Source organism: Rhamphochromis sp. 'chilingali', assembly GCF_963969265.1.
Source record: "Rhamphochromis sp. 'chilingali' genome assembly, chromosome: 16".
Classification (NCBI taxonomy): domain Eukaryota; kingdom Metazoa; phylum Chordata; class Actinopteri; order Cichliformes; family Cichlidae; genus Rhamphochromis; species Rhamphochromis sp. 'chilingali'.
This window is the reverse complement of record NC_137943.1, coordinates 24,564,130-24,576,345: the sequence shown is the minus strand read 5'-3', so window position 1 is coordinate 24,576,345 and position 12,216 is coordinate 24,564,130. Positions and strand designations below refer to the sequence as shown.

The 12,216-nt window shown below is 42.8% G+C and overlaps 1 protein-coding gene across 9 annotated transcripts in view; it reads left to right on the top strand.

The window, feature by feature from the left end:
* The window catches only part of LOC308412480 (receptor-type tyrosine-protein phosphatase F), a 168,712-nt gene that overhangs the window by 140,952 nt on the left and 15,544 nt on the right, over nucleotides 1-12,216 (top strand). For 6 of the 9 annotated variants that reach the window (XM_080906871.1, XM_080906872.1, XM_080906876.1 and 3 more), the window contains 5 exons: nucleotides 2,474-2,586; nucleotides 4,992-5,024; nucleotides 6,402-6,499; nucleotides 10,116-10,239; nucleotides 10,578-10,753. In XM_080906871.1, coding sequence (XP_080762997.1) covers nucleotides 2,474-2,586; nucleotides 4,992-5,024; nucleotides 6,402-6,499; nucleotides 10,116-10,239; nucleotides 10,578-10,753 — 544 coding nt within the window. The remainder of the gene's footprint in view (nucleotides 1-2,473; nucleotides 2,587-4,991; nucleotides 5,025-6,401; nucleotides 6,500-10,115; nucleotides 10,240-10,577; nucleotides 10,754-12,216) is intronic. The other 3 variants (XM_080906877.1, XM_080906875.1, XM_080906878.1) reach the window with 1 other exon arrangement.

The window sequence follows — 12,216 nt, the reverse complement described above, 5'->3', positions numbered from 1 at the left end:
TGCTGTCTCCGGCAGACTTAGAAAGGGACTGGTTAATAATAGGCCTTGAGACAGCTCACTGCTGAGTAGCACGTCCTCTGTCTGGAAGCCCTTTCTTCATGTAGACACAGATTGACAGGAGGGACTGTGGGGAGGTGGCTGCGTGCCCTTTTCACTGCGGACTGGCAGTAAATGTGCAGAGGAATAATCACACTGTAGCTCTGGTTGTTATTGCTACCTGCAGAGTCGCCAAGACCAACACTAGCAGCAAACAAAGCCATGATTATTCTCAAAAGGCTCGAGCGATTTTTTTTTTTTACGATAACTTTTTAAAAATCATTTGCTTTCAATATTTGGCTTTTTTTTAGTCTTTGGAAAACAGTCCAGTTAGATCAAGATATGTGTTAAAAAATACTTCTGCATAACTATTACACATTAACACCCCGACTTCTTTCTTGCCTTTGTGAATGCAGCAAACAGGAAAGGTGGGTACTTTCCCTGAAACATCCATCACAATTTCATCTCCCACTGCCCAAGTCGTTTTCATCCGTGTTGTGAAATTGGTGGTATTAATCATCTCTATGGGGTTGCAGAGTTGGCTGTCTCTCATCTCTAATTGACATTGCACACCAAAAGCATCATCTCAAAGGAATCTCAGGAATCATCTTTGTGTCTGATGTGTTCGACTTTAAGAAATTGTACAATACATGAGAAAGAGCAGACTCTGCAGCCCTGGGTAACTGAGGTCAGAGGAGCTCCAGGGTCATGTTCGTGTACCGGTGCATGTTTCACATCTAGTCCCAGCGTTCCTCCCACAGATCGTTCTGTCTGCTGTGGTTTGTCTCCGTGCTGCGTTTCATTATCCAGCCAGTGTCAGCGTGCCCCTTCAAGACTGGCCCCATCTGAATATGCCAAGGCATCACCTGCTGCTGAATGGGCCATTGTGAAGTAAATGCCAGACAGAGAAACTGCTGAAAAAGAAATGTTCCCATCTTTTAAGCTGACATTTTCCACTGAGACCCATTCCTCTACTTTTAGCCTTTTTTCCCCTCCTTTTCCTGCTTCCCCTTGGCAGGAGTCGCAACAAAGGGGCCTGTTCTAGCCTCATTAAGCACACCCTGTACTGCAAACACACTCATGTTCTCACAGTGTGCATGTGCGTCTACTTTACATTCTCACATTTTAACCATCACTTTGAGCCCAAGATGAGCCACATTTACTTTAGGACAGCACTAAAGTGTCATGTAGCACTGATTGGCATCTGAGTGGGTCAGAGGTATGGATGAGGTGTGCAGAGGACAGATCTCTCTCATCCCCTCCCTCAGTCTAGCCGAGCCTAAGAGCAAACTCTGGGAAAACCAGATACGGTCTGGCTCAGCTCTCGGCTGGAGAGGAAGTGATGCTTGTCATAGATTAACCGTCATGCAGCTAGCATTAACTTAAGCCTCTGCAGCATAAGATAACAGGTGGCAGAGAGGCCCCCAGCCCCAGTGGCTGAGGTGGACCGGGTTAAGGCTGTGTGTGCACCAGCAGCTTTGTGTATTCTCACCACGCTGGGCTTCAACAGAAGGCCCTGCTCTTTCCTAAAACCCACGCTCGCCACTTGCAAATGGAGTGCAATGAGATGTGAAATTTCCACAGGGCACCCTGATGCTTCCTTCCGCCCATTTCCATTTGCAGTCAGAAGGCTTGTGAGTGTGCAGCTGTATCTGTATGAGTGTCTCTGTGTGTTTGTACTTGTAAAAGTTGGAGAGATGGGAAAGCGTACATCTGTGTGCCTGTTTGTGTGTGTGTATGTCAACAGATGCCGGCTATCTGAAAACATGCTTTCTTTTCCTTTTCACGGTCGACTGAGCTGAGCCAGTCCGAGCTGTGCTGCTCTGTTCTGTGCTATGCTAGACTCAGCTAGGCCGGGCCCAGCAGCACAGGTGCTGCAGAACTGGTCTAATTACCCTGTGTTGTGCCACCCAGCTGATGAGCTAATTACAGCTTCCGCCTGTTTTCCTCTCAATCTGGAAGCCAGTAAACACAATGTGTTGTTAGCACTCGCGCACACAAACAGCAGCGGAAAGCACACATTTCTGTCTTTACTACACACAAACAGGCAGTCATGTACACATTCCCACACTGCAGCTGTCACCTATCCAGCCGCAAACAAGCCAAACCTAGCCCACTCCAGGAAAATTACGGTGTTTCTTCAAACACATTAAACTCCAGTTTTTTCAAACTAATGAGGATGATGCATACTATCTCTTGAATTGGTGGTCCTCAAAAGTAGCTTTGAAAACCATCAACTATGTCATTAACCTCATCAAGTGTGAAACAGCATGAAAATGTGTGCATTTTTTGTTTGTTTTTGTTCTGAATAGAGGAATCACTGATGTAATTTTGAATCTTTCTGCATACAGCCTGTATGCTTTTATTCAGCGTACGGCTAACTTTGAGCTTAGAGCTCAGCTTGAAATGCTCTTACTGTCTGCTTCTACCACCACAGGAAGCGTGCATCACCCTTACCTAAAGACGAGCACTCGGGTGGGGTGAAAGACTCCCTGCTGGGCAACTCTTCCGACCCTGTAGAGATGAGAAGACTCAACTACCAGACCCCAGGTAACAAACAGCTACACAAGGAACAACAAAGAGTTTATGTAAACTTTTCTCTGCTTTCCGCTCTGAACTTTCTGAACTTTCTGGTTTAAGACAGTAGTGACACAGTTATCCGTGTTATTAAGACAGTTGCAAGCTTACAGAGTTCTGCTTTAATAAAGCATTCGAAGCTCTCTTTGTAATATAAAGCTTGAGGGTTGATGTTTACAAGTCGATGTAACTTTGATAAGACGGGAAAAAGGCATCAGCCTCAACTTCTTCTCATGGGTCTGTTTAAGGGTAAACCTAGAAACTTGTACATGTGTGTTTTATTTTTTAATCAGTGCTTTGCAGGAAAAGAATTCAGTTTTTTAATATCAAAATGAAGAAAAAAGGATATTCTGCTTTTTGACTAGTGATTTGAAAGAGCGTCATTTCCAAAATGAAAGCGCTCCTAAAATTCATCAGTCGTTAACTCAAAAACAGATTTTATCTTCAGTGCTGAAAGAATATATAAAGGTCACTCATATCTTTAATAGTATTCTTTAATGTCTTTTATTTTCAAGATTTTTTGAAAAATAGTAGATATTGCTTTTTTTCCCCCCCCCAACTCGAATCTGCACAGCCTTCCCTGAAGCTGAATGCCTTCCTTACTCATTCCTTTGATGGATCTCTTCTTTATTAGTGTTTTGTAGCATGTGTTACTTTATGACATTCACACGTACGGCTTATTTGATTTGTTGTCAGGAAGAAAATTTCACCAATTCTTTAAAAAAAGGGCAGCAAGCAGAAATCAACAAACTGTGATCGCGTCATACCCAGCTGACGGTATCAGTGAAGTCAGGCTGAGTGAATTCAAATTCCAGCCGCACACGCTGCTGAAGTCTGTGTGTGCGTCGTGTAAGGGTGCCCGCCTCGGCATCCTCCTTCTTCCTTTTCCCCCTGATCTTCTTCCTCCTCCTCCTCTGGTCTCTTGCTCCTCCTTCCTCCATGAGCTCCTTTCATTCCCCCCAGCTGATAATGAGTCCTGCTGCCTCTGATGTCAAGGTGAGCCAGGCGGAGGGAACAATGGAGCTGAGACAAAATGTCAACCTCAGTGCACGCGCACGTTTCTGTGTGTTTTTCCTGTGTGTGTGTGTGATTGTGTGAGCGCGTGTGTATCTCTTCTCACGGGTTATTAAAGATCCCATTTGCCATACACTCCCTCGCACGCACACACAGAGCCCCTATGAACCCCTGCAGAGGAATTAAGCAGTGCTGTCGCTCTGAAAGAGCCCTGTTCTCCCATCCTCCCACTCCACCTCTTTCGTCTTTTGTCTTCCATTTCCCCCTGCAGGGTAATCTCTTTCTTTTTCTCCCCTTACGCCCCCCCTTTTCTCTCTCCCTTTACGTCAACAATATCTCCTTCTTTTTCTCCTTTTCCACCTCGCTGTTTTGCTTCAAGAGTGGTGATTATCAAAAATTACCAAGGCTGTGTCTAGCTTGTGAAATCATAGAAGACTCCAAGCCTGAGCTGAGAGAATATTGAACGGCCCATTCCTCTGTCCTGTCGCTCTTTTCTCTCTTTGATTCGCCCCCAGCAGGTGAACATTCCTGCTCTGATACTGATTGTTGTCGAAACGGTCCGGCCGATTGCAGCTCACGTCTCCGGCATGTTGGTTTGTTCAACAGGCTTTCGGCTGTGCGTTTTTTGGCACTCCAGCAGCAGTCGTGTGGTTCTCTGAGTAACTGACCTGATTTATCCTTGACAGACGTGGATCAGATGGTATTTGCAAATATTTACTTAAGATCATTTGTTGCTAACACTTTAAATATAGCATCAAGTACCACTTGGAGACAGTTTGCCGAAGTAATAGGAAATCACTTGTTTATGTGGGGAATGTGGTAACTTCATTAAAGAAAAAAAAAGATGTTTAATGAAGCAAAGACCACTCTTATTAGGAATTTAAACCAGCCCTCAGTTTAACTGAAAAAGTCTAATTATTACCCACTCTGTCAAGTTGTTCATCACAGTTGCTTGGCTTCCCGATTGACTGGGTGGGTACCTGTGCATGCAAATGATTCACGTACAGAAAGGGATTTTAGCAAAACTTTTACCTTCAAGTAAAGTTTTCACCAACCAGATGTCAACATTTCCTCTTGACACTTAAGCTGAAACATCTAGTTGCCTTTACTCTGTGATGCAGTGCACTGAGTTTACACATCCTGCCACAGGAGAGTACTTTAAAGTCAAGCTTTGTATGCACTTTTGTTTAACAGTGTAAACTGCACTACTTGAATTGTCCCAAGAGGGCAAACAGCACTTGCTGCACACTCCAGCTAGCTTGAAAGGTTATTTGCAGATACTGTTTGGCCCTAGTCTGGTCTTGAGCCACCTCCATTGATTGAGTGTTCTTCTTCCCTCCTCCTTCACTCTCCTCTCTCCACAGGTCCCAGCTCTCATCGCTGCCCCAACACTCCAAGTTAGTCTGCTTTCTCACCTACTGTGTATTTCCCACACATGCAGTCTTTCTTCCCTCTCTCCCGAAACCCATTCCCGCGTTGCAATCCTGACAGACATCATGAGCCTACAAGCTTACAGCTTCTGGCATTCCAAGGATGCTGCAATGTCCTCTTTTGGTTGTGAACTTCCCACAACACCTTTATGATAGAAGCAGTGGATTAGATGGTTTCATGGGTAGTTGAGCAGTGCGGACAGTTACACATGCTCTACATTAGCCTTGTTATCTATGGCTTCACTCTCCATTTAACCAACAACACTGCTGTAGGAAAAAAAAAACCTTGGTGAAAATGCACAAACACATGTACACCGATGTTAATGTGTTCATAGGCTCCTCTGTGTGATAGAATTCAATTTGGGTAATTGGCCAGGTCTCATCGTGTACAGCGGCCATAGTTACTAGCCATTAACCATTAACGTTAGAGCATTATTAGGGCTGGAGCGGTCTCTCATCTGAAAGCATGACCCATGACCTTATAGATGTGCTCAGCCAAAGGCACTAATGTTAATATATCTGCATTTTTAAAGCGTCTGATCTGTGTGACTTCAAGGCTGTGTGTAAGGTTAATGATGCTCCGTGTATAACTTTAAAGTGTCTTCATGCATTACATACAGTTAACTTTTAACACATGAGCCAAGTTCCCAGCAATCCCTTTAAGTACATAGCCCTGCCAAGTTCAGAGGCACAGGGGGAATTTGTGTCGGTAGATTAGCAATAAATCATCCAATAACCCAGCGATGAGAAATCTAGAGAGCGGCAGGGGGGTTGTTTGAAATTAATCCAGCCCGAGCGCTCCAGGCTGGGCCGAAAGATAGTCTATTGTAGGGAAAGGGATTTTCAAAGAAATGAGTTTTGGCTGGTGACCAGTCAGTTTTTTTCCTCAGTAGGAAGTGACAGTGTGACTGATTTGTAGAGACTTGCGGGTTCTTGCTCTGGGCCCACCTCTGCCACCAATTGAGCTTTGTGGAGTCAGAGAGATGTCTGTCTCCTGCTTCCTTCAAGGAGCATGCTCACCCAGTCACTCATGTGCATCTCCGTATCAGCCCCACCTCTGTCCTACTCACTTAGCATGACGATATCACCAAATGTCACAAGCCTGTTTCAACTTGTGCACTCTCTCTCTCTCTCTCTTTCTCTCTTTCTCTTTTCTCTCCCTCGCCTCATGCATTGTTGAACAAAGTGCACACTCCTCACTGTTACACAGCCACCCCATGGTCCCACCGGCAGCCTCACTCACCCTGTGGTCCTACCAATGTTTGTGCAAGTCAGTGTTCGTGTTTGACGCAAAAACAGCCAGGTCTCACTCTTTTCTCCCCCCCCCTATTTTTCCTCTCCCAGGAATGAGGGAGCACCCCCCCATTCCCGTCGCTGACCTGGCTGACCACATAGAGCGACTCAAGGCCAATGACGGCCTCCGCTTTTCCCAGGAGTACGAGGTAAGAGCAGCGCACTAACGCTGTATCAGACATTTTCACTCCTTCAAGCGTGAAAATGTGTTTCTTTGTTATGATATCTGGGGGGAAGTTTTTCTCTTTGATCCCATATGCATGTATTCTAATAGATTATGGAAGCCTTCTTACGCGGACATTCCTCAGTCATTTTTACAACTCTATTACCAATCTCACTAGGAAAGCAACGCTTACATTAAATGCTGTGAGATGCCTTTTCACAAAACTAGTAGGTGGAAAGTTGCTTAAGCAATCTGTGTGCGTGTTGATGTTTTCCTGAGGAATGTTATTTTACAGGCAGCCTCGGTGAGAGATTATCTCTAGTCTAGTGTTCTTCCTCACAAAAACAAAAGCAAATTTGCATTTAAAGTGGCACATTGTTCGTCTGGGTACTGAGCAAGGCCAGATGAAGTGGAGAGGCATCCTTGAATGCAGAAAAAACAAGAGCCATCTTTTATTTATTTGCTGATTTGTTTGATGTGTTTTCTTTAATTAGCTTTATTCCATCAATGGGTCCAACAAGTCTTTTTTTTTTTTTTTTTTTTTTTTGGACTGATTGTTTTACATCGATTTAGAAGGTCATGTTCTCGCCTCTTTCAGTTTGTTCCTGACCGTACATCAAGATGTTATTCTGTGCAATTTTGCACCCCGAGAGAAACAGCAGAGTAATTTTGCCAACCTCATAACCATTTCCCACGCAACATCATAAGCCCAAACTATAGCAAACATTTTATTTGAGCTGATCGGCTATCTGCCCCGTCCAGTGATTACGGGGAAAATGACATCAATTTGATTGCTTTATATAACTGTTCTAACACACTTGCTGACCCACAAAGCAAGCTAGATAAATACAATTATAAAAATTCTTCCTTGAAAATGTAGTGTTTGTGTACTTTGCCTTATGAATGATAGAGGCCTTGTTTATTCAGTTTTCATTTTTTGGAATACTCCCAGCTAAAACTAACACAGCAGCTGTGTGATTAATCCTTTCTTTAGAAAGCGTTAGTGTTTTGCTGCAACACGTTGGAGCTGAAAATGTGTGTTGGAATTTTGCAGGTTCTAGTTTACAGGACCTGCTTTACTGAGAAATGTTTTGATAGGCCGCCGACCTCTGCAGGATGTAGCCTGCCTTTCATCCAATGACAGCTGGGATGGACTCAAACCAGCCACGATCCTAAGTTAGATAATAGTTAAAAAATGGATAAATGGACATTTTGTTCACTGAAACATCAAATATCTCTGAGAAGTAGCCGTTAACAGTGCACGACAAATTATGCATACATTTGTCTGCAAAGTTTTTCATTTTATAACGTACAGAATATGTTTCTAAAGGACATTTTCTGACTCGCTGTGAAATTAACAACTAACCGGGGAGATAATTAGGCCTTGGTAAAAATCTGCTCTCAATTAAGTTCTTCCTTGTGTTGCTCAGTGCCTCTCTACAACATCACCCTGCCGGCCTGTTGAGTTAGTGTAAACGAATCAAGCCAGAGAAGTGGCTTGTATGACTGCAGGCAACCAGCCCAGCACCATTGCCTTCCTGCACCAGTCATTCCAAGCCAGGGAAGACCCCCTCCATCGCCCGGCAGATGGCCATCCATCTCTGTGCCAGCCATGGCGCTGTGGCAGAGCTCATGGCGCTTTGTCACAGTCACGTTCGCCGGCTGCTCCCGTTGCGTCTTACCCCAAGGCTCAGAATATCTAGTGGCTTTGCCACTTCCTCTCATCACACTGAGCAATGAGCACACTGGGTAATGAGCAGAATTTGTCAATCAGGCATGCTGCAGCTCCCCTGACAGTCTTTTTATCGCAGGAAGCAATATCATGCAGCCGTCGTCATAGCAATATCATTATGTTTATTTTAAAATATTTCCACTGTGTCATTGAGAGTACCTTGGGCATTTGCCTCTCACCTCTTTCTGCCACTTCTACCTCTAACTTGTTTGCTAGTTGTCATCAGCCTAGTGTGCCTGCTGTGTTCACTGAGCTCTCAAATCGATATGACATGTTTTGACTGCAAATAAAATTTTTCTCTTCACACTGACGGCCACGGACAGAAAAATTGGCAGTGCTGAGCTCATCAGCAGCAATAGGCTTGTGCCCCTGTGACTCTCACCGCAGAGCAAATTGGAGCTGTAGTTGCATATGAGCATTTTACATTTTTATGTCCTGTTCAGAAACAAAAGTGCAGAATAGCTTAAATTTCAATTTTAAGCCACATTTATACTAATGTAGGTGCCACTTTAGGAACGCTATCAGTTCATTGTGTTTGTAAGAAAGCAGCTGAATGGCAATTTGCTGTACGTTTGATTTACAAATAAGGAGAACTACACCTGCTTTGTTCGTATAAGGACTTTTTGCAGAAACATTTAATGGCCCAGGATCTTTATTTTCCTCCTCTCGAGGCTTCACCTTGCACCATAGATTTTGTCCATTATCCGAGTATTTTTACATGAAAGCTGTGCTGTAACATTTTGACGTAAAATGACCTGTAATAATTAACTCATTCACTGCCAGGGTTTTTGAGCATTTTTACTCATTTTTGAAGAGCCACAGAAAACTGTGTGTTATGATCATATAAACGCTGAACCTACCAAAATGAAGAACAGACTCTCTTCTTCCATCCAAAAAAAAAGCTTGTTTCTACCATTTTCCATTCTTTAGTAATCAGCTGTAGAAGAGAGGTGGGTTCCACCAAAAATGCCTGTTTTGACCACAAAAAGGGAGAAAACGAGCTTTTTGTGAAAAATACATTTCAAGCAGTCTGATGTTCACTGACAAGCTGCCCGAGGTTGTATTCTAGCCCCTCCCATTGAAAAACGTAATTGACGTCTATAGACGTCAATGGCAGTCAACGTAAGTTTTTCAATTGACGTCTATAGACGTCAATGGCAGTGAATGAGTTAAATTACTGAAGTTGCATTAAGTTAGAGAATTAATTTTGAATGTGTCATTTTAACTCCTGCTGGATTTGTGAGGCACGAGGCCCGGGGAATTACTGGACATGGTTCCGGCGTGAGCTGTGGGGGATCGATATGGCATAACAAGAGATTCTGTGACATTATCTAGCAAGGGATAAGAGGCCATCACATATCTCCCCGGATCGATATATATGCAGCCTGCTGTCGTGTTAGCCCAAGAGACAAATGACGTAAGAGGGTCAGAAAGAGAGAGGACAAAAACACAAGCCAGGAAGATACGATAGAGACAAGAACAAACAGTTGTGGACACTGCACCAAATTGTGCAGATGACCTCCCAGGATAAGGTAATTCAGTGGAATTGTCAAATTGTGGACTGCAAACTTAAAACCTTTCTAACTTCTCAACTAAAACTAAAGCCTTTCTACACTCTGCCTATGAAAAATTGAGACCCTTTATATTTGTACTTCATTAGCATAAGACAGCAAATGTCACGCAGATAACCAAACTGTTAATCCACAAAAAGCAGCTGCAGAGCAGCAAGCATCAGGGATTCACTTTGTAAGCTGGTATCCACAGCACAGCTTCTCATTTTGCTCGGTGGCTCTCTGTTCATTCTCTCATAATCATTCGTACTTCATTTATTCATTTTGTTGTTCCCTCCTTCCTCTGTCCTGTCTCACAGTCCATTGATCCAGGCCAGCAGTTTACCTGGGAAAACTCAAACATGGAAGTAAACAAGCCAAAGAACCGCTATGCAAACGTAATCGCCTATGACCACTCCAGAGTGGTGCTCACCTCCGTTGATGGTAAGAGCTCACGTAACCACTTAACCCCTCAGATAGCTATTGACTGACACCGCCATCGATTGAGGCCTCCTTCAAAACTTCCAAGGACATGTTGTACGCCTGCAGGTGCAGGTTTAAAAGATGAAAATTTTGCACACATAAGTATCTTTTTTTGTTCCGTATTGATTTAAGCATGTAAATCATAAAGACCTGTGTAATCTAGGTGATTGACTGACAGGTTGTCTTTGACTTCTGGCAGTGTACAAAGGGAAAATATCCATAAATGAACAGTGAAATATTATAATAGTTACTGTACTGTCTAATAGGAGTTTTATGCACACTGTTTGTCTTTTTTGCAGCCGTTCCAGGAAGTGACTACATTAATGCCAATTACATCGACGGCTACAGGAAGCAGAATGCCTACATTGCTACTCAGGGGCCTCTGCCAGAGACACTGAGTGATTTCTGGAGGATGGTGTGGGAGCAGAGATCCAGCACCATTGTCATGATGACCAGACTGGAGGAAAAGTCAAGGGTAAGGAGAAGCCTTAAAAATATTGTAATGTGCAACTTCATTCCTCAACAATTCCTGCACAAAGCATTAATCATGCATTGATTTAATTTAATTTATTAATAATGAACCCCATAAAAGTGATTATAATAAATTATTAATTGCAATGATAATAATGAATTTTAAGTGGTACATAATGTTTAATGCTTGTTAATATGTTAGTTGTAAAATATTTTGTTTAATATTATTGTTTATCTTTTTTGTTCACTGTTGAGTGACAAATCAACAAACCAGTAGCTGTTATTGGTGCAGAGAGGAGAGCAAAACGAAGGACTCTTGTATAGAACTTAAAGCCACCGAGGCTGACAATGCTGCAAACAAACCCAACCATCAGCTGACGTTTGGAAGTCAAAAAGTGGACAGAAATGGAGTTTTCTGATACACAAATGGCCTGTGTATATATATTTATGTAGCTTCACACTGAGGAACTTTACACCCAACAAAGCCTGAAGGCATATAGACACCCAGTCCTGCTTTAAAGCTGGATTTGTCAGCCTGATCAAAGTCACAAGGACTTCAAAGGATATTTTGCTTGTCTGCGGACAGTATCGCTTCATGTTGCTGCTCTTCTCCGCAGTCTTCGGCAATCTCTAAAAAACTTCTGCGTGAACTCTGTCTAAATATGTTTGTGAGGTAACAGCACAAACCTTCGTACCGTTTCCGATTTCCCCTCCTGTTGTTTGCTTGTCACTTACGATGAAGTTATCCTGGCAACTGTGCGTCTAACTTTGCAATCCTGCTATTGAACGGTCCCACGTGAAAGTGATGCATGTGCACTGCTTATATATTCAAATCTGATAATGCAAACTCTTTGATTATTTAAAAATTGTTCAATACTCGATTTCTGCGTATTTATTTTTGGCACTTCCTTATCAAGGTTCCATACATATAGTAATACCACGAAAGCCACAGCACTATAATGAAATTTCTGAAGTTGGAATGAAAAAGGATTGTCATCTAACAACAGTTGTGGGCTCCTAAAATAAATCTATGCTAATAAAAGAAGTGGAGAAAAAAAAGAGAAAGAGCACCAGACAACTTGAGATTCAAAATTGGACTGGGTTTATTTAATTACCATCACAAAATCATGCTCATGAATTCCTTGGAGGGGGAAAAAAATATCAGCATGGAGCCCTGCCAGTATGTGCTGTTTTATTAGTGTATGCATACAGTACCCTAATAAAAGACAGTCTCCAGATGAAGAACTGGAGAAGAGAAGAAGTATAAATAAGAGTTTGTTTCCAAAATCCCAGACTCAACTGTTTTGGGGGAGAAGATCATTACCTGAAGCTGAGTTCATCTATACTGATTCTTCGCAATTGTTTTGTCAAGCTTTAAATTACTTGCTATCCTTCACAACATATCATCTGTTTTAATTTTAAGCTATCAGTGCAATCAATCATTTAGGCAAATTGTGAGCACAATAT